The sequence below is a fragment of the Cydia splendana genome, chromosome 16 (genome assembly GCF_910591565.1).
Source record: "Cydia splendana chromosome 16, ilCydSple1.2, whole genome shotgun sequence".
In the NCBI taxonomy this organism is placed as follows: domain Eukaryota; kingdom Metazoa; phylum Arthropoda; class Insecta; order Lepidoptera; family Tortricidae; genus Cydia; species Cydia splendana.
This window is the reverse complement of record NC_085975.1, coordinates 14,672,327-14,691,484: the sequence shown is the minus strand read 5'-3', so window position 1 is coordinate 14,691,484 and position 19,158 is coordinate 14,672,327. Positions and strand designations below refer to the sequence as shown.

General features: G+C 39.6%; 1 protein-coding gene across 10 annotated transcripts in view; it reads left to right on the top strand.

Annotated features, from left to right (window-relative positions):
* The window catches only part of LOC134798418 (transient receptor potential cation channel trpm), a 407,980-nt gene that overhangs the window by 359,391 nt on the left and 29,431 nt on the right, over positions 1-19,158 (top strand). For all 10 annotated transcript variants that reach the window (XM_063770838.1, XM_063770837.1, XM_063770836.1 and 7 more), the window contains exons 11-14: positions 2,463-2,619; positions 3,414-3,515; positions 12,528-12,711; positions 16,646-16,835. In XM_063770838.1, the coding sequence (XP_063626908.1) occupies positions 2,463-2,619; positions 3,414-3,515; positions 12,528-12,711; positions 16,646-16,835 (633 nt within the window). The remainder of the gene's footprint in view (positions 1-2,462; positions 2,620-3,413; positions 3,516-12,527; positions 12,712-16,645; positions 16,836-19,158) is intronic.

The following is a 19,158-nucleotide window of genomic DNA, read 5'->3' as shown; positions in this document are numbered from 1 at the left end:
TTTTAAAATAGAGGTGTTGTTTTCTGCCGAAAATACGCCTACCTATTTGAGACACCTAAATAGTCGCGATACCAACATTATAATAATAAGTAATTATCATCTGTTTGGCTGTTTAATGGGCCTGTGCCTTCATTTGATATGGCCATTTAAACTTTTAAAAAGTTTGGAATTCGACAAATAATGGAATTTGTATGCAACATTGCAGTCCCAAAAGCGATACTGCAATGTTTTTAACTTTTTAATTTTTGACTGACCATAAACTCCGCACTTCGCGACCTATTTTTTAAACTGCAAAGTCGACTTTGCCGTCCATTTTTGAGAAAAATATGTTTTCTTAATACTTACCGGTTTGTTTGAGTCTTTGACTCGCTATGAGATTATAATGTGTCTAGAGTAAAAGGAAAATCGTTAATTGCTCATTTATCCGCACAAGAGATACAACAGATAGCGACTTTGTGAATATTAATTGTGTTTTAAAATGTTATTATAAACTGTGCCAAACAATAAAACCAAATATAAATTAGTCCATAAATCAAAAACCCCTAATCCTTTGACCCGTAAAGTTTGAACGCGGGCAATTTTTAAATTTATGACCGGCAGTGGGTGGGTTAACATTCTACGAAAGGTTGCGGGTAATTAGGAGTTGGAGTTTTCATTAATTGACTACCTATTTCTCAAGTCTTGCTCAGAGTAATTAAGTATGTTAATGCCTCAAGAAATGATGTACTAAAGGCGAATTTAGGGTATGTTTTTTTTTATGAAATAGGAGGCAAACGAGCAGACGATGTATTTACGACAACCTACTTTTTCAATGAATTGCAACATTGATAACGGGGTTGGAATACCTATAGACACTTTTTTCTTAAAATGTATGAGTACTTTCCCCAAAAAAAGCTTTCAACCGGGATATATGCTAAAAGGGGGGGTTGCGTCAGGGGATGGGACGCTAGTGTGCGTAAAGCATCAGACCCAAAGGTGTCATACTACATTCATTTAAAGCTGGCTATAATTTGACCGAATCAATATCTACAAAATGTTGAGTCAAGATATTGAAAATAGATATTGTCACCGCTCTTTAATTATAAATCAATGGAAATTATATTTTACTCATATTTTTAAATTAATTTAAATTGTATTTTTAATGCCTAACTAATTACAAGTGTATTGCAATACCCTCAAAGGGGTGTGTTGAGACATATAATGTAATGATTTACACATAAGACCTTTTGTACACACACTAAGTAAGGAATAAATTAAATATAGTAATTGACATTCGAAACTCCGTAAGCGCAATGTAATGTAGAACGTGCTAACGCCATCTGTTACTATATTGTGGCACGATGTTGTCAGTGACAGAGGAGACGCCACATATTTTATAGGTAGAATATTTAACGCATTTTGAATAACTACGAAACTGGCAAATTTAGAGATATTAGGAAGTTATGATAGTAGACAAGCATAGTAATCTAGACTGAATCTTTACGAAATTGCAATAATAAAATATTTTCCTAATTTTTTATCGTGATTTTTAACTACACCAATCGTTAGAGTCTCAATTAAAAGTTAATTACAATAGCGTTATATAATAAGAAGCTATTAAAAGATTGCATTGATTACAACTTCCGAGTTTGCAAGTTGTTATTTTCAAGTTACAACTTTAAGATTTATGGACGACTTTATAGAACGTCAAGTTTGTTGAAGAGCCGTCATAAAGAGTCAGGAAAACAACGTAATTAGTGAACTTTGCAGCCTTGCTTTTTAAATGTTAAATACTGCAACTGCAATAAAAGCTTCTGAATGTGTTTAATAAAAGTGACGTTTATTTTACCTTAGTACAGGAAGTATATACATATAGTTAAGTGGCTTAAAAACATAAAACATGTTAAATTTAGATGGTGTTAACAAATCTCAAGTCTAACAAGCCCTTGATAATCGTTTGTCCTTATCAGATAATTTGACATTTGTGTTTGTTAGAAAAGGACAAAGTTTAAATGAGGCTTGCTATGAATTATGAATAAGTAAGGGGGTTAGTCTTCCTATCATAACAGAAAAAGTTAGGTAGGTATAGAAAATCTTCCAATCTAGAGGTCGAGTCCCATCAGCTTTTACGAATGAGTTTCTCAAATCTTATGTTTACCATTACCATTTTTGGTGCCATTTGTTTCTCCTTTTCCATCAAGTAAAAAGCTTAGGACCCGCATATATATCTGTGATAAATATTTAATTTGTAGGTAGGTTTAGGTTAAGGTTATTTTGTGTATACTTTTCGGGTAACTAAATAGACGAAGCCTGTTGCAGATTTTACCGTCGTATTGTTTTGTGACGAAGTCTGTAGAATATCGCGAGTTTGTATTCACCTGACGAAGCCTGTTTGCAGATATACAATTATGGTCACTGCACAAAGATTCATAGAGATTTATGTATGGGAAAGAACCATATTAAATCATTCTATCTCTTCCCAGGTGCTCTGGACGAAGCCATGATGCAGGCCCTGGAGCACGACCGCATCGACTTCGTGAAGCTTCTGCTGGAGAACGGCGTCTCAATGCGCAAGTTCCTCACCATCCCTCGGTTAGAAGAATTGTACAACACCAAGAGCGGACCCAGCAACACTTTACGGTATGTAGCAACAGTATGTACATGTTGGAGACTTCGTGAAGCTCCTGCTCGAGAACGGCGTCTCAAGTTCCGCACCATCCCTCGGTCAGAAGAACTGTACAACACGAAGAGCGGACCCAGCAACACACTGCGATATGTACCAACAGTCTGTACATGCTGGAGACTTCGTGTAGCTCCTGCTCGAGAACAGTGTGAAGTTCCTCACCATCCCTCGGTTGGAAGAATTGTACAACACCAAGAGCTGACCCAGCAACACACTACGGTATGTAGCGGTACAATTTCATCCTCAGGTGATGATCATTTCTTAATGAGGAAGTTCATCAAGTCTCTACAGTATTCAAAGCTGACATCTCAACATCTTACGACATTCAACCGTCACCTCATCACAGTTATTCCAAAGAGAATTGGAAACAGAGGCGAATTGTCAAAGTAATTTATGTAGTCAGTACATTGTCTGCCATCTTTCGATGAATTTAACACATATCAGTGAAAGAATAAGGATCAAAGTCAAATGGCGTTCTAAAAGTTTTAATCATTTGTGTCGAAAGATGGCAGTAAATGTACTGGCTATACATAATTTGCTTTAACAATACGCCTCTAGTCTAAATTCTCTTTGGTTATTCTCTGTGAAGCCACGTAGTTCTAAAGTACTTATGATCACATCAACTTAAATTCTTGCTCGAAAATGGCATATTTTTTCACACTTAATATGTAAAAGTGCTCTTAGTCCATATAATTTTACCGAAATACAAATAATTTGTGTTAAATAAACTAGTAATGGAAAATGTCCACAGGTACATCCTGAGAGACGTGCGGCCCCATCTTCCGAGGGGCTACGTGTACACTTTACACGATATAGGGCTTGTGATAAACAAGCTCATGGGAGGTGCTTACAGGTGAGTGCTTAATGAAAATAATAAAAGTTCTTAGCTCCGCGCGAAATCGCCTTTTCCTACAAACGTAGTCCTCATTTTCCTTTCTGGGACTTATTAACGTTATTGAAAATATTTTGACACAATTTGTTGTATATCAACCACAGCTATGCCCCTACGTTTGATTTTTTCGAATTTTCATTTATTATAAAAGTTAGGAGCATTTGAAAATTATCAATAAAATCGAAAAAAGTCAAACGACGGCTATAGTTAATATACATCCAGTTAATGCAAAAATATTTTCCGTAATGTCAATATCCAGAGAGGAAAATGGGGACTACATTTGTATGCATAAGCGGCCGTCCCCTTTCCTCTTAAACACAATAATAAAAGTGGCCCTAGAAATGTACCTTGCGGCACACCCCGACGTATTATTCCTAAAAAAAATTAATATAGGTAGTCTAGAAGACCAAGTCCAACGAGATGGTGTGACCAAATATCCGCCCAGATGGACATCACACTAAGCAACGCTTTCCACAAAGCAACCGACAGGGAGAAGTGGAGAGCTGCCATAGGAAAAATTTGCAAGCGGAGTCACGATCCTCAGCAGTGAGGGACCAACTTAGAAGAAGAGGTAGTCTAGTTTAATTGCAATAATAGATGCCTCTCGGAGAACCCAATGACCTATTTCAATCAGAATAATAATAAGTCCAATTAGGAAGTAATTTCTGGTATTAGCATAATAAACGATCCATCAAATTAAATTACCATATTACCATTTGCATAATCTTCAACTTGACTAGAACAGGCTAAATTCGAAACTCTGGATTATAATACTAATCATACTAATACTAATCTATGCTCAAATATCTACAGTTCAATGATTCAGATATTTATTTATATATTGGTAATCTGACATTACACATTCAGACCATTAACAAATTAACAGATTATATCGTTTTACATTTCACAGTTCATATTTATTCGCAAATATAGAAAATTATGCTATACATAAAGTCATCTGTCCATTAGCTTGATTGAGCGACCCCGCAAACGCCCGCTGCACAATGCGGCTTTCTGTAATGGACGGGGGGCTTAAGGCTACGAACATCCAGAGTACCTACTCCTAAGCCGAGGTTAGAATGAAAGGCAACAAGGCATGAAATGCACAATAGCCAAAACGTATGCGCGTTTTTGCAAGAAAATAGTTATTCGTTTTACAAGGGGGCAAAGTTGTGATTTAACCGCTCTTGCTAATATTGATACCCGAGCAAGCGAAAGATTCCAAAATTGAAACGAAAAATGGAATCTTGAGCGTTGCGAGGGTTTCAAAGCACGAGGGTTAAACAAAATTTTCCCCCGAGTGAAACACAAAATTTTTCACCACACCAACCCGAAGAAAATATTAACTGTAAGATATCAAACAAAAATAAACCAAATCAACTCCAAATGAATGTTATTAAATATTTATCATTCAAAATCATCATTTAAAAGTCAATTCGACCAGTAAACATAAGAAAACAACTCAAAATTTGCATTTGGTTACTTTGCCTCACATGGGAATAAAATGCAACTTTGCTATCGGTTTTTGAACAATCAAGAGAGCCTTTACCAGTTGGTGTGGTAAAAAATAATAATTTAAAACAAGTTTTGAGTTGGACCAAGCTAAATCTGCATGGCAATGACAAAGTAGTTAACACGTTCACTGGCAGTAGTGGCAGTCCATCGAGAGATGGAAATGAACAGCATCATGTCTTGTCTGGTGACGGATTTGATAAAGTAAAAATCGTCGGCGGTGGCGGTTAACGAGACGGAAATACTACAGCATAAATAAATAAATGAGGTCATGATCTTACCCAGCTGTTGACTCGGCAAATACCCGCTACAGTGTGGCTTTATCTAATGGACGGAGGGCTTAAGGCCCCGAATAACACTGAGGTCCGAGAATGGCATTGCCTCAAGTCTCAAGCGGGGGTCAGACTGGACGGCACAGAAAGTAATAAAAAATAAATTTATTATATTCTGTTTTTAGTGTTTGTTGTTATAGCGGCAACAGAAATACATCATCTGTGAAAATTTCAACTGCCTAGCTATCACGGTTCATGAGATACAGCCTGGTGACAGACAGACGGACAGACGGGTGAGAAGGACAGACGGATAGACGGACAGACGGGCAGACGGAACAATCACATCAACAAACGCATAGACAAGGCGGGAGTAGTCTTCTGGCAGTGCAGAAGGATGATTGGTAGGAGGTGGGGACTCAACCCGAAAATTACCCTTTGGCTCTATAAGACTATAATCCGCCCCCTACTCTGTTACGGTGCTCTGGTTTGGTGGCCAAGAACAAACCTAGGCAACGTACGAGACAAGCTACAAAGACTCCAGAGGCTCGCATGCTCGGCCACCACTGGCTGCACGAGGTCCACTCCGACTGCAGCCATGGAGGTCATGCTAAACCTTTCACCGCTGCACCTACACATACAACAAGAGGCCAGTCTCTCAGCGGTAAGGTTACGAACCCTCAATATATGGTCTAACACCACAGGAGCTCTTCACACAGCATGCCTGGAAAAAGTATACAGCGAATTTCCAGTGCTCATGGCGGGCACGGATCGAATTCACAAACAAGCCATCTTTGACACAAGGTACAAAATACAATTATTTGAGGACGACAACTACGAAGGACTCAATCCCCGGGAGCTGAGAATCTTCACTGATGGGTCCAAAACAGACAGCGGATCAGGCTCTGGAACCTTTTCAGAAGACCTGAACATGTCAATCACCACTCCGCTAGGAGCCCATAACTCGGTATTCCAGGCTGAGTGCATGGGCATCATTAACGCGGCGGCTGCCATCACTGCAAGGAAGGTAGTAGGATCCTCCATCCGCATACTCTCCGACAGTAGAGCAGTCTTAATGGCCCTAAAAAGCCATATAGTCACATCCAAACTTATACACGAATGCCACGAACGACTAATGGAGGTATGTCAGAACAATAAGATCACCTTACAATGGATCAAAGGACACAGTGGATCCCGAGGTAACGACGCCGCGGACGAGCTCGCCAGACAAGGATCGGGTGCGGGGGCGATTGGCCCGGAACCGATCCTCCCGATACCGTTTAGTAAGGTACGCTTAATGCTGCTGGCACGTACAGGGAAACTACACACAGAACACTGGCTAAACCAAACTGGATGCAGACAGGCCAAGCAAGCCATGCCGAGCATGAACGGTAAGCTCACAAGGGCGCTCCTTCAACTAGGAAAGGTTCGACTGAGTATGGTAACCAGTGTCATAACAGGTCATGGACTTTTTAACAAACATCTTTTTATAACAGGTGTCACAGACAGTCCCCTATGCCGTGGACGCATGGAGGAAGAAGAAACAGCCTCTCACGTGGAGTTGGAATGCAGCGGATTGGCCCCATACAGGGCAAAACATCTCGGATCCCCGAGTGACCTCCCCGAGGTCCTACTCAACATCAAAGGTCTGATAGGATTCCTCGAGGAGCTGGGCTGGCAAGACTAGTCCACCCCCTATCACGCAAAATAGGCGCAAGACGTCGAGTTGCGGAAAATCGCCCGAACTACAATACAATACAATACAATAGACGGGTAGACGGACAGACGGACAGACGGACAGACGGACAGACGGACAGACGGACAGACTGATAGACGGACAGTGGAGACTTAGTAATAGGGTCCCGTTTTTACCCTTTGGGTACGGAACCCTAAAAAACAGCCTGCGCTAGGCAAAAATACCAGAGTGTTTTTTATTTAAATTATTCAAATAACTATTAACATAAGTAAGAAATAAGTCATTAATCTGAAACTAATAGGTCATCAACCCTATTATTTTTTCTTGGCAATGTTTTCTCAGCCTATAAAATGTAGAAAAAGCAGAGTAACGTAATAGCCTAGACTCTAGACAAAACCTAATAACCTAAATTACACGTCGACAGAGTCGCTACAGTAAACCTAGCCTAAGGTTTTCTAAGCTAATCTAAATTAAACTCGTCCTGATTACACCCAAGACCTAACAATGCGTACATAAGTCCTTATCAACGAGCAACTTTCACAAACTCGCATCTGCTATATAAGTTTGTTGTAACTTGTAGCTTAGTGCAACGTCTTAGGGTTGAGTTTGAAAACTATGTTTTTGGTATTACGCCACCTTGTGGATATAACAGAGGTTAAATCCCTGTTGCTAGTCTGCCTGCCCGATTTAAGGATCAACTGGTATTTCCATTTGTTATATGTACATTGTACATTGTTACGTGAACACGGGAAACTCGAATTATCGGACGTATGAGTAAGATGGCATTGAGGTTATAATAACCAACTGTAATTAACGACTGGTACTACGTAAATATTTAGCTAATTATTGTAATAAAATATTTCATTTACGTTTTTATTATTACGCTTACGTTTTGGATGGACATTAGTAGTAGCAAAATAGAATTTGAAATAGAGAGTTACTGTCATGGTAAATTATGTAGCTACAGTACATTTACTGCCATCTTTCGACAGAAGATTAAAATTGTTAGAACGTCATTTGACTTCGAACCTTATTCTTTCACTGATATGTGTTAACTTGTTAAATATTAATATTAACGCCATCTACTCGAGAGTAGGCTGAAGGTTATGGCGTCATCGCTCGAAAAGATTGCACCATACCTTTGGCCTAGGTGTCGAGTAGGTACAAGTTAACATATATCAGTGAAAGAATAAAGATCAAAGTCAAATGGCGTTCTAACAATTTTAATCTTCTGTCGAACGATGGCAATAAATTTACAGTGACGTCAGTGACTACATAATTTACTTCGACAATCCGCCTCTATACACTCTAATCTCTAAGGGTAGTACGTACTTGTAGTCAAACAAGAATAGAAAAACCTAATAATTTTGAATGCACTAACGTGCCGTTGTACTGTGCCCTAACACACTAAGCGAGATAACATTCACAGTGCAGTGCCCAAGCCTCTCTTGACTCTCTTGACGATAGATAGACACCTCTCTTGCCGCTTATACGTTTTAACTACACGAACCCATAATTAACCGTAACCGTACGAACGACCCCGTAATTTAAATAACGCCATGAACATCAAAGGGTCTCGTTAAAATTGAATTTTCCTTTTCATTTCCGTATTTAATGACCTCTTGTATTTCCAAATACATCCTGAGGCCAATTCAGTTTTCATCATTTGACATGGTTTTCACGTCACTTTTGACATTGTCAGATCAGTATTCTATCGGAATGAGATCTATACTGGGTCAAGTAGATCTTGTCAGTAGAAAAAGGCGGCAAATTTGAAAAATGTAGGCGCGAAAGGATATCGTCCCGTTTCGCGCCTTTTTCTACTGACAAGATTTGCTTGACCATCTATAATAAATAACGGAAACTCCAATAGGGAATATTACGCAAAACTCTGCGTAGAGGGCGTCACTAACTCAATCACATGAAACACGACAATCGAATGTTCGGTTTCTGCCTCTCTATCACTCTTGCATATTCGATCGATAGAGAGGCAGATAAAGAAATTTCGATTTTCACGTTTCGCGGTAGGCCACCTGTAAACAAGGAGCCTTGATATGTATCCATGTATATATGTTAGTGTCCGACCGAAGGTTCGGTTTCGGTTTCGGTTTCTGCCAGTTTCGGCCAAAAAATCATGTCTCGGCTGTAGTTTCGGTTTCGGCCAAAAAACGGCCGAACCTTTCGGCCGGGCCGAAACTTACGAAATGGTACTTCAAATCAGACAAAGACCAAAAGTTGGGCAATAAGTAGGCTACGCTCAACTAGTGCCGCGAAGTTGATTTTCTCAATAGTTAATATTTTGCGAGGCTGAACAGCCGACTATTGATTAAAACGAGGAAAAAACCCTTAAAAGTGTCCCCAGTACAGTTCTTCATACGAGTGCTCGACCTTAGCCTCACTTTTTACCTCGATTTACCATTTTTTTGTGTTCCACATGTCCTCTACTTCAGCTTAGCCTTTGGCCTCGCTGAGCCATGCTCGGCCTGCGGTCTCGCTTTTTAATACAATGGACATTGGTTGGAGTCTGTGCTCAACTACTTATCCTGAAGCCTGAAACACGGCTTTGACTTCGCATGAAAATTCGCCTCACTGACGCACTTCGGACTTTTAGGCCCAGGTTAAGATCGGTACCCGGCCTTTCAATATTGTCAACAAAAAATTTCGCGCTCGCTACGCTCGCGTTTTTGGTTCATTCTTGGTTGACCCTGTATCTACATGTTAGCATACGCAGTGTAACTGGTGCAAATGTTATTTATACGTCATAATTACATAGAAGTTTTGTCGTTTAAAATAACACTTGCACTGCGTGGGTTATCAAAATCGTTGCAGAATTATCTTGGTCTAACTCTAGTAATTTTCTTAAAAAACTGCTTAAGTATCATCAATTTCAAGGACATTGGGTGTTGACAACCCCATAATATGTGTGTAAAAGCGGTTTTAGGAAATTTTTTTCAACGATTTTAACAAGTCTACAAAAGTTTCGGTTTCGGTTTCGGCCGAAACTAGAACCAAAGCCGAACATTCGGTTTCGGTTTCGGTTTCGGCAAAAAAACATGTTTCGGTCGGACACTAATATATGTATGTGTGTTGAAATTGAATCCTATCACTCTGAAATAAAGTTCAAAATCAGGTGGGGAATATATTCCCTCTGCTTTAAGTATAGATGTCATAGTGAAAACTTGTCAAAAAACTGTTTAAGGCCTAGTTAAGTTACTCTATGGTTTACTAAACAAATTAGTGCACTCTGGCGGAAGAACATTGCAGTAATGGGTCAAACAGATCACTGTGTTATGTCTTTCCTGTAGACATACACAAGAGTTAAGGGCTATAAAGGTTAATTTTCTTATTTAACCCTTATCCACGTGAAAAGGTCCTCGTTTTATTTAAAGAACTATGATAAAATCATTACTTACATGCCCACAAGCTGTTAACTATTGCCCACAGGAGAGAAAACTAGCGTGTTATCGCGAACAGCACATTTTTCTCTCCTGTGGGCAATAGTTAACAGCTTGTGGGCATGTAAGCAATGATTTTATCATAGTTCTCTAAATAAAAGGAGGACCTTTTCACGTGGATAAGGGCTAAATAAGAAAATTAACCTTTATAGCCCTTAACTTTTGTGTATGTCTACAGGAAAGACATAACACACTGATCTGTTTGACCCTAATACTCCCTATTTGACGTGGTTTTCGTAACAAAACTGATATTTCTACAACCAAAAACGTCACTTTTGACACTGTCAGATGAGTATTATATCGGAATGAGATCTTATAACTAAAACTCGAATTGGCCTGATAGGCAGCCAAGCACCAATCAGTGTCACATGCAGATTGGCTATCACGATTAGGTATGTAATCAGGAGTCGTCTTATTAGGCATCTTGCTCACACTTAATGGTGCGCGTGAGATGCCTATTGACACGACTCAAGGTCGTATCAAAATGAGATCAAAACATATCAAATTGTTAATACCGAATTGGCCCTCGTGTTTGCACTGCGTTAAATGGGAAGCTTTATAAGGCATAAGTGTCAGGAATTATACAAAATTGAATCCTATCACTATGAAATAAAGTTGAAAATCAGGTGGGGAATATATTCCCTCTGCCTTAAGTATAAAGGCTTAATATTTCATATTTTGACCCTCAGTGTGCTTCATTACAGATAATATTGGTTTTATAATCTGTTTGATATATAAATATTAGGAAAATTTTGATTGGATCCATTTTGTTTTCCCAAGCTTAGTGCGTTTCAAATATAAGGACATAATTTCGGTTTTGTAGCAATGTCAAAAACTTTTTACAATAGGGGATATTACTGCAATGTTCTGCCGCCAGAGTGCAGCACTACCGACAGTCCGACTCAGTAAATTCATAGACTAACTTATACATACTGTGCCTTAAACTGTTTTTTGACAAGTTTTCACAGACAATAAAATATGACATTGAAGGCTTCAAGGCGGTTTGTTAACAAGGGCCTACCGGTAAACGCGAAAATCGACATTTAGTTATCTGCCTCTTTATCGCTCGAATATGCAAGAGTGGTAGAGAGATTAGATAACGAAATTTCGATTTTCTTGTTTCGCGGTAGGCCATGTGATTGACGTGTGTCAATGTGGTTTGTTTACTGTATGTGCCACAAAGGTGCCACCTACACAGAGCTTTGCCTAATATTCCCTATTTTGGAATCTTTCCGACGGTACATCAGTACTGTGTAAATAATTTAAAATAAATAATTAATGTACATTTTTACTGGCAGATGTGTTGGGATATCTACAGGGTTCGGCGATTTGCATATTATTTTAATCTCACGCATTGTAAGCTTAATCTATGCGTTATTTAAATGGGGTCACAGAGAGGATAATAAATTTGAATAAGCTTATCCTTTGTCTATGCTAATGATGTGTAATGTGTACCAAAACATGAAAAAATCATATTAATTTGACTACTTTATTTATTTTCTGTTTGAAATATTTATTTCTGTCAATATGTTTTTCACGCACAATTAATAAAGTAATCGATAGTCAGTTTTGAATGACAACGAAAAGCATTATGTCTCTCTATCACTCTTCCATATTAGTGTGACAGTGACAGTTGCGTTTCGATCGCTACGGAGCGTAACGATTGGCATCTTGGCTACGCGGCCTGGTTTAGCTTCTAATTGACCTGTAGGTTCATGCATTACATCCACTTATATCAAAAAATAACGAAATAGCCGAAAAAGCAAATAAAATAAAGAAGTTCTCAATACGGTTTATGCTTTTTTAATTAAATATTATTTTTGATGTTTGTTTTGTTACTTACATCATAATTCCGTCAATTCTCAACTGACTTGGAAAATATTTTTTTGTCTAAAACTAGGCAACAGATACCTACGTCATATTTTGTCAAATTCTAATTTTGATGATAGTATTCATGAGGCATCGAGGGAACGCCTCTGATCTTATAGTCATACGTATCATGATTTTTGTATTTGCATTTAAAGATTGTTTTTATTTAAAGGTGCTACTACACGCGGCGGAAGTTCCGTCCGATCTACGCGAAAGTCATGAATAAGAGCGTCAACGTGCACCGCAACAGCGCGTCGTTCACCCGCCACCAGGCCGGCGGGCTGTCGCTCATCACCGGGTTCATGCCGGTCACTACAGAGATGGCGCTGTTCGACTACCCCTTCAACGAGCTACTGGTGAGTTTCAACGTCAACGTGCACCGCAACAGCTCGTCCGTCACTCGCTACACGGCCGGCGGGCTGTCGCTCATCACCGGGTTCATGCCTGTCACTACAGAGATGGCGCTGTTCGACTACCCCTTCAACGAGCAGCTGGTGAGTGTCAACATCATCGTCAACGTGCAACGCAACAGCGCGTCGTTCTCCCGCCACACAGCGGGCGGGCTATCGCTCATCACCGGGTTCATGCCCGTCACTACAGAGATGGCGCTGTTCGACTACCCCTTCAACGAACTGCTGGTGAGTGTCAACATTATCGTCAACGTGCACCGCAACAGCGCGTCGTTCACCCGCCACACAGCGGGTGGGCTGTCGCTCATCACCGGGTTCATGCCTGTCACTACAGAGATGGCGCTGTTCGACTACCCCTTCAACGAGCTACTGGTGAGTTTCAACGTCAACGTGCACCGCAACAGCGCGTAGTTCACCCGCCACACGGCCGGCGGGCTGTTGCTCATCACCGGGTTCATGCCGGTCACTACAGAGATGGCGCTGTTTGACTACCCCTTCTATGAGCTTCTGGTAACTATCTTTCATACAATTTGCATAAAAAGTATGCCCATTTTCCATAGAAAGTATGAATTCCCCGTCAGGAGTCCTAAATGAGCGGAAGGATGTGCGATTGTGCGCTTAACACAGCGCGCATGGATGTCCGCAAGCGGTCTCCGTTGCGAATCTTCAAATCTCTTGAACTCTTGAGAACGAATTTTAGAAACGTTGTGCCTGATTACATACACAAATTGCAATTACTTTAATATTATTACGAGGAAAACATTTTAGTTAAGTAAATTTATATAGGTATATTATATACATAATAATATATAAATTTTGTAGTTCTCTGCTGTGTTACGTTAATTAGTTCGACGAATTTGGTAGGTTAACATTAACCTGTTATTACGTGCCTGGAGGGAAAATTATATTATCTTAATGATGATCATATCGTCATGTCTTCATGTCACTATATTCTCCTTAATCAGCTTTAGACAAAGACCTATTAGGGATTTAAGTTTGAAAATTTAACGCTACTTGGCTAATGACAAAAATACTATTGAACCATTCTGCTATAAATGTGGAATTAGATTATTCAATCAGCACCGGCATGTGATGTATTTGCAAGTAGTTGAATGGATCTGTGTAATGAATAATGTATGAAGTTATGAGAGGCAATGGATAAGCGTGAATCTTCTGTCTTGTATAAGTTTTTCTGTCTCACATTTGTTCTGTTCGTCCTTTCTAGACTGTATCATGTACCTTGTTTGTATAAATACTGTCTATTATAAATTTCACCGTGTCCGCTGTAATGCTGTGTAAATTTTATGAATCAATAAAAAAAAATCTAGCAAGTGAGATTTTTCAATAAAATAAATCCACACAACGAATAAATAGTAGCTTTAAACTTATATTTCACCATAATAATATGTTCGATTTCCAACTGCATTTGCCAATACACGCTCGTTCCAATTTATTTCTCGTTCAATGCGAGCAAGGAAATTAACATTAAAGGGGCCGTGAATTACTTTGATATTCCAGAGCAAATAAAATGGCAAGTGAAATAAACAACAACGATGCAACATTTTGCTTACAACGCTTTATTAAAATACTCGTAATAGTCTTCTTTTACAAACAATTGTTTTTTTTTAATACAATATGTAACTATATGAAAAACTTGTACTGCGCGATTCGGGAAATGAATTAGAGATTCACAAGATATGAAATAGTAAAGATATGTGACGTTCCACGGCAAAAGGTACCTTATGGCGATTGGCGCTTACGCTATTATTAACGCCGCTCCAATATTATTGCCGCTGCCATATGGTACATTTTGCCGTGGAACGTCATATAATCTTTACTATTTCACATCTAGTGAATCTCTAATTAATTTCCCGAATCGCGCCGATAGTGCTTAGTATAATAGTACATTTCTTTGCGAACGCTAAACAGCTACGTGCGCTTTTATCAAACAGTAGTATACTATTTAACTAACTCTGTCGATTGACTGTTTGACTATTGAAACTAAAAGCTATTACTGTTTTGTAATCATTGTTTTGTTTTGTAATATAAATAAACATTTCCTACGTTTAAAAAAAAGGAAAATACGCCATTGAATTTCCTGCGAGCTGCTTTCACTGCAGCAGTGATTACGCTTAGGTTATCAACATGCATAAATTAAATAATGGAAATGTTTTATAATTATATACGTGGGCCATACTGAAAATTTCTGGATTCTGATATATGAGCCGACTTATTTTTTCTAAGTGGCCAGTCCAGGAATTTTCAGTATGCCCTAAGTATATATTATCATTTACATAATACTTTTATATTCAAATATTACCAGGTAACTGTTACGTTTTACCATTCGTTGAAATATACATACCTACTCGTAAATCCTGTATTTACACAATCCCGGAAAAACACAGGCGTGTTAACACAGCTCTGTCCAAATATAAAGGACGGTCCTCCGAAAAACAAATATTATGATCCTTGACATTTTGTGTTATATTCTACATTGTATATAAAGTCAGTTTTTCTTTGGAAACTATCATTCATTAAAAAAAGATTAAATAGGATCTTAGTAACACCACAGAATAAATAATAGTACTAGGTACAGAAGACTCACTCTCTAACAAAACGCGTCTGTTACGATCAGGACAGATATAGCCGCTAGGTGGCGACAGCGCCACGCGCGGCTTATGGCTAGCCACCAAAATTGGTGTGGAACGGATGTACTTGTAGCTACCTGTTGCAAAGCGACGAAATCGCGGAGTGAGCCACGCCTGGTAACACCACGAAGGTTGTACCAAAATAAGACGATAACCATATCAATTTATATTATACAGAATTGGCACCTAAGTATCGATAGGTTTTTTGCCACAACAGACACGGGTATGGAAGGGTACCGCGGATACAGTACTTACATAAAAACCCGTCATTTATCTGCGTTAACAGCCGTAAACCTATGATCCGGGTACCTTTTGGGACCTTAAGCCACTGCCTTATCGAGCTTAATTTCAATGCTTGTGTTGTGAATGTATTCGGGTATGTTTGGATATTATTACGATAACTGTTGCGAGTATTTATAACAATTTGACATTCATTTCTATTCATTCGATTTCGAACCGTAATTCTTATAGTAGAGATGGGTTTTTGTTTTAAGTATGATGGCAGGTAATATGTTGAGCCTACGGACTAAAGGGTTAAAAGGGACATTTGGGCTATTACAAGCTATATTTGCTATCTTGCTATTTCTGTCGTTATAAATTATAACAAACCTCTTCGTACATTTCGTTTATTATAATATTTATAATTATATTGTCGGAAAAATTTAGTGTATGTAATTATATTGTCGGAAAACTTAAATTAATTGTGTGTTGTGTACGTGTAATGTTCAATTGAAAAAAAAATGAACTAACTCTAACGGTAATAATAATAAAATGACTTTATATTTACCCCAACCTAGAGGTAGACCTTTTGTTATCATATTATATACTAGCGACCGGCCCCGGCTTCACACAGGTTAACAAATTATACACAAACCTTCCTCAAGAATCACTCTATCGATAGGTGAAAACCGCATGAAAATCCGTTCTGTCGTTTTTGAGTTTATCGCAAACATACAAACACACAAACAGACAGACGCGGCGTAGGACTTTGTTTTATAAGGTTTACCGTCCATTTCCGTTATGTTATTCATATAATCTCGTAAACATATTTTTGCTACACCCTTTCTAGGGTCCATGTAATATAACATCTGTACTATGGTATGCAAATAAAGATCTCTCTCTCTCTCTCTCTAAACAATTTTGTCTGTGAACTTTCATGTTGACATTAATTTTGGTTAGGAACTTTCATTACCAGAGACTTTTTGAATAAGAAGGGTTTACTTCTTCCACAGATGTGGGCAGTGCTTACGAAACGCCACCAGATGGCGCTCCTCATGTGGACGCACGGCGAGGAAGCGCTAGCCAAGAGCCTCGTGGCCTGCAAGCTGTACAAGGCCATGGCCCACGAGGCAGCCGAGGACGATATGGAGACGGAAGTGTATGAGGAGCTCAGGCATTACGGGAAGGAGTTTGAGACCAAAGGTACATAATAGGCAGTAAGACAGTTTTTCTCCCAACGTCACCAGATGGCGCTCCTCATATGGACGCACGGCGAGGAGGCGCTGGCCAAGAGCCTTGTGGCCTGCTAGCTGTACAAGGCCATGGCCCATGAGGCCGCCGAGGACGATATGGAGACCGAGGTGTACGAGGAGCTCAGGCATTACGGGAAGGAGTTTGAGACCAAAGGTACATAATAGGCAGTAAGACAGTTTTTCTCCCAACGTCACCAGATGGCGCTCCTCATGGGTCAAACAGATCACTGTGTTATGTCTTTCCTGTAGACATACACAAGAGTTAAGGGCTATAAAGGTTAATTTTCTTATTTAACCCTTATCCACGTGAAAAGGTCCTCCTTTTATTTAAAGAACTATGATAAAATCATTACTTACATGCCCACAAGCTGTTAACTATTGCCCACAGGAGAGAAAACTAGTGTGTTATCGCGAACAGCACATTTTTCTCTCCTGTGGGCAATAGTTAACAGCTTGTGGGCATGTAAGCAATGATTTTATCATGGTTCTCTAAATAAAAGGAGGACCTTTTCACGTGGATAAGGGTTAATTAAGAAAATTAACCTTTATAGCCCTTAACTCTTGTGTATGTCTACAGGAAAGACATAACACAGTGATCTGTTTGACCCTCATATGGACGCACGGCGAGGAGGCGCTGGCCAAGAGCCTTGTGGCCTGCTAGCTGTACAAGGCCATGGCCCATGAGGCCGCCGAGGACGATATGGAGACCGAGGTGTACGAGGAGCTCAGGCATTACGGGAAGGAGTTTGAGACCAAAGGTACATAATAGGCAGTAAAACAGTTTTTCTCACAACGTCACCAGATGGCGCTCCTCGTGTGGACGCACGGCGAGGAGGCGCTACCCACAAAGCTGCCAAGAACGAGCTGTACGGAGTTACAACTAACTTATTACAAGCAGAAGGAGTTGAAAATAGAGTTCCGGTTAATCCGGTTATAATATTAGCTGAAAATTGTTCAGCATTAGACTTTCCGTTCGTCGCGACATCTATTGTCGAGTAGCAGTACTGATAATTCCGCTACTTGACACTAGATGTCGACTACGAAAATAATAGTCGTTTTGGTAACAAAACTGATGTATGGGGTGAGCACTCTATGTTTACTTATTTTCTCTATGGTTTCAGTTATAGTAAAGTAATAAACAGTTAGATACCTATTGACGTCACGGACGGTAACACACACTGTCACACTCGCGGTACTTCCTTAGCTTATAAATAGTATTCGTGAGATATATCTGCTTCCGCAGTTATCGGTGTGTGCATCTCTGCTCCCTTAAGTTGTGTTAGTGTGCGCGGCCAGCGCGCGCCTGTGATAGTGGAATTAATAGCGATTCTTTACTATGTGATTTTTTATGTGTGGTGGGTAGGTGCCAATAAAGACAATATATTCGGCTGATCGCTAAACTTTTATATTTTATTTCCTTACGTATATACAATTGGTACTGTGGCATTAATTTGTAACTTTTAATAACACCACCTTAGTTCGGACCAAAGAGAATAAAGTCTATAGAGACGGATTGTCAAAGTAAATTATGTAGCCACTGTAAATTTACTGCCATCTTTCGACAGAACATAAAACTGTTAGAACGCCATTTAACTTTGATCCTTATTCTTTCAGTGATATGTGTTAACTTATTATTTATTAATATTCACGCCATCTACTCGACTATAGGCCAAAGGTATAGTTCCATGTTTTCGAGCGATGGCGCCACAACCTTCAGCCTATGCTCGAGTAGATGGCGTGAATATTAATATTTAAAAAGCTAACACATATCAGTTAAAGAATAAGGATCAAAATCAAATGGCGTTCAAACAGGTTTAATCTTCTGTCGAAAGATGGCAGTTAATGAACTGTAGCTACATAATTTACCATGACAGTAACTCTCTTCTTCAAATCCTCTTTGGTTCGGACTATTTACTTATATTTTTGATATAAATTAGACACTTGTTTTAATATTAGCGCCATCTAGCGGCTCCCGTGGGAATTTTTTAAACGTCTTGCGATCGCAATCACAACAGTGAGAGAAATGGTTGTCTGCGCTGCGGCTTGTGGTAAACCCCTTGGAGCGACAGGTGTCGCTAAATGCGGCTGCGGGATGACCTACCACAAGGCTTGTGTGGGCATGGGTCAGAATGCGCGCGTCGCGAGTATATGGGCGTGCCCAGCGTGCAAAGCGACGACCCCTCGGCGTGACAACTCCGACAATACGCCGGTGAAGCCGAGTGGGGCCGGCGAGGATGATGCGGCGCTGGAGCAACAGCATGACGTTGCTGAGC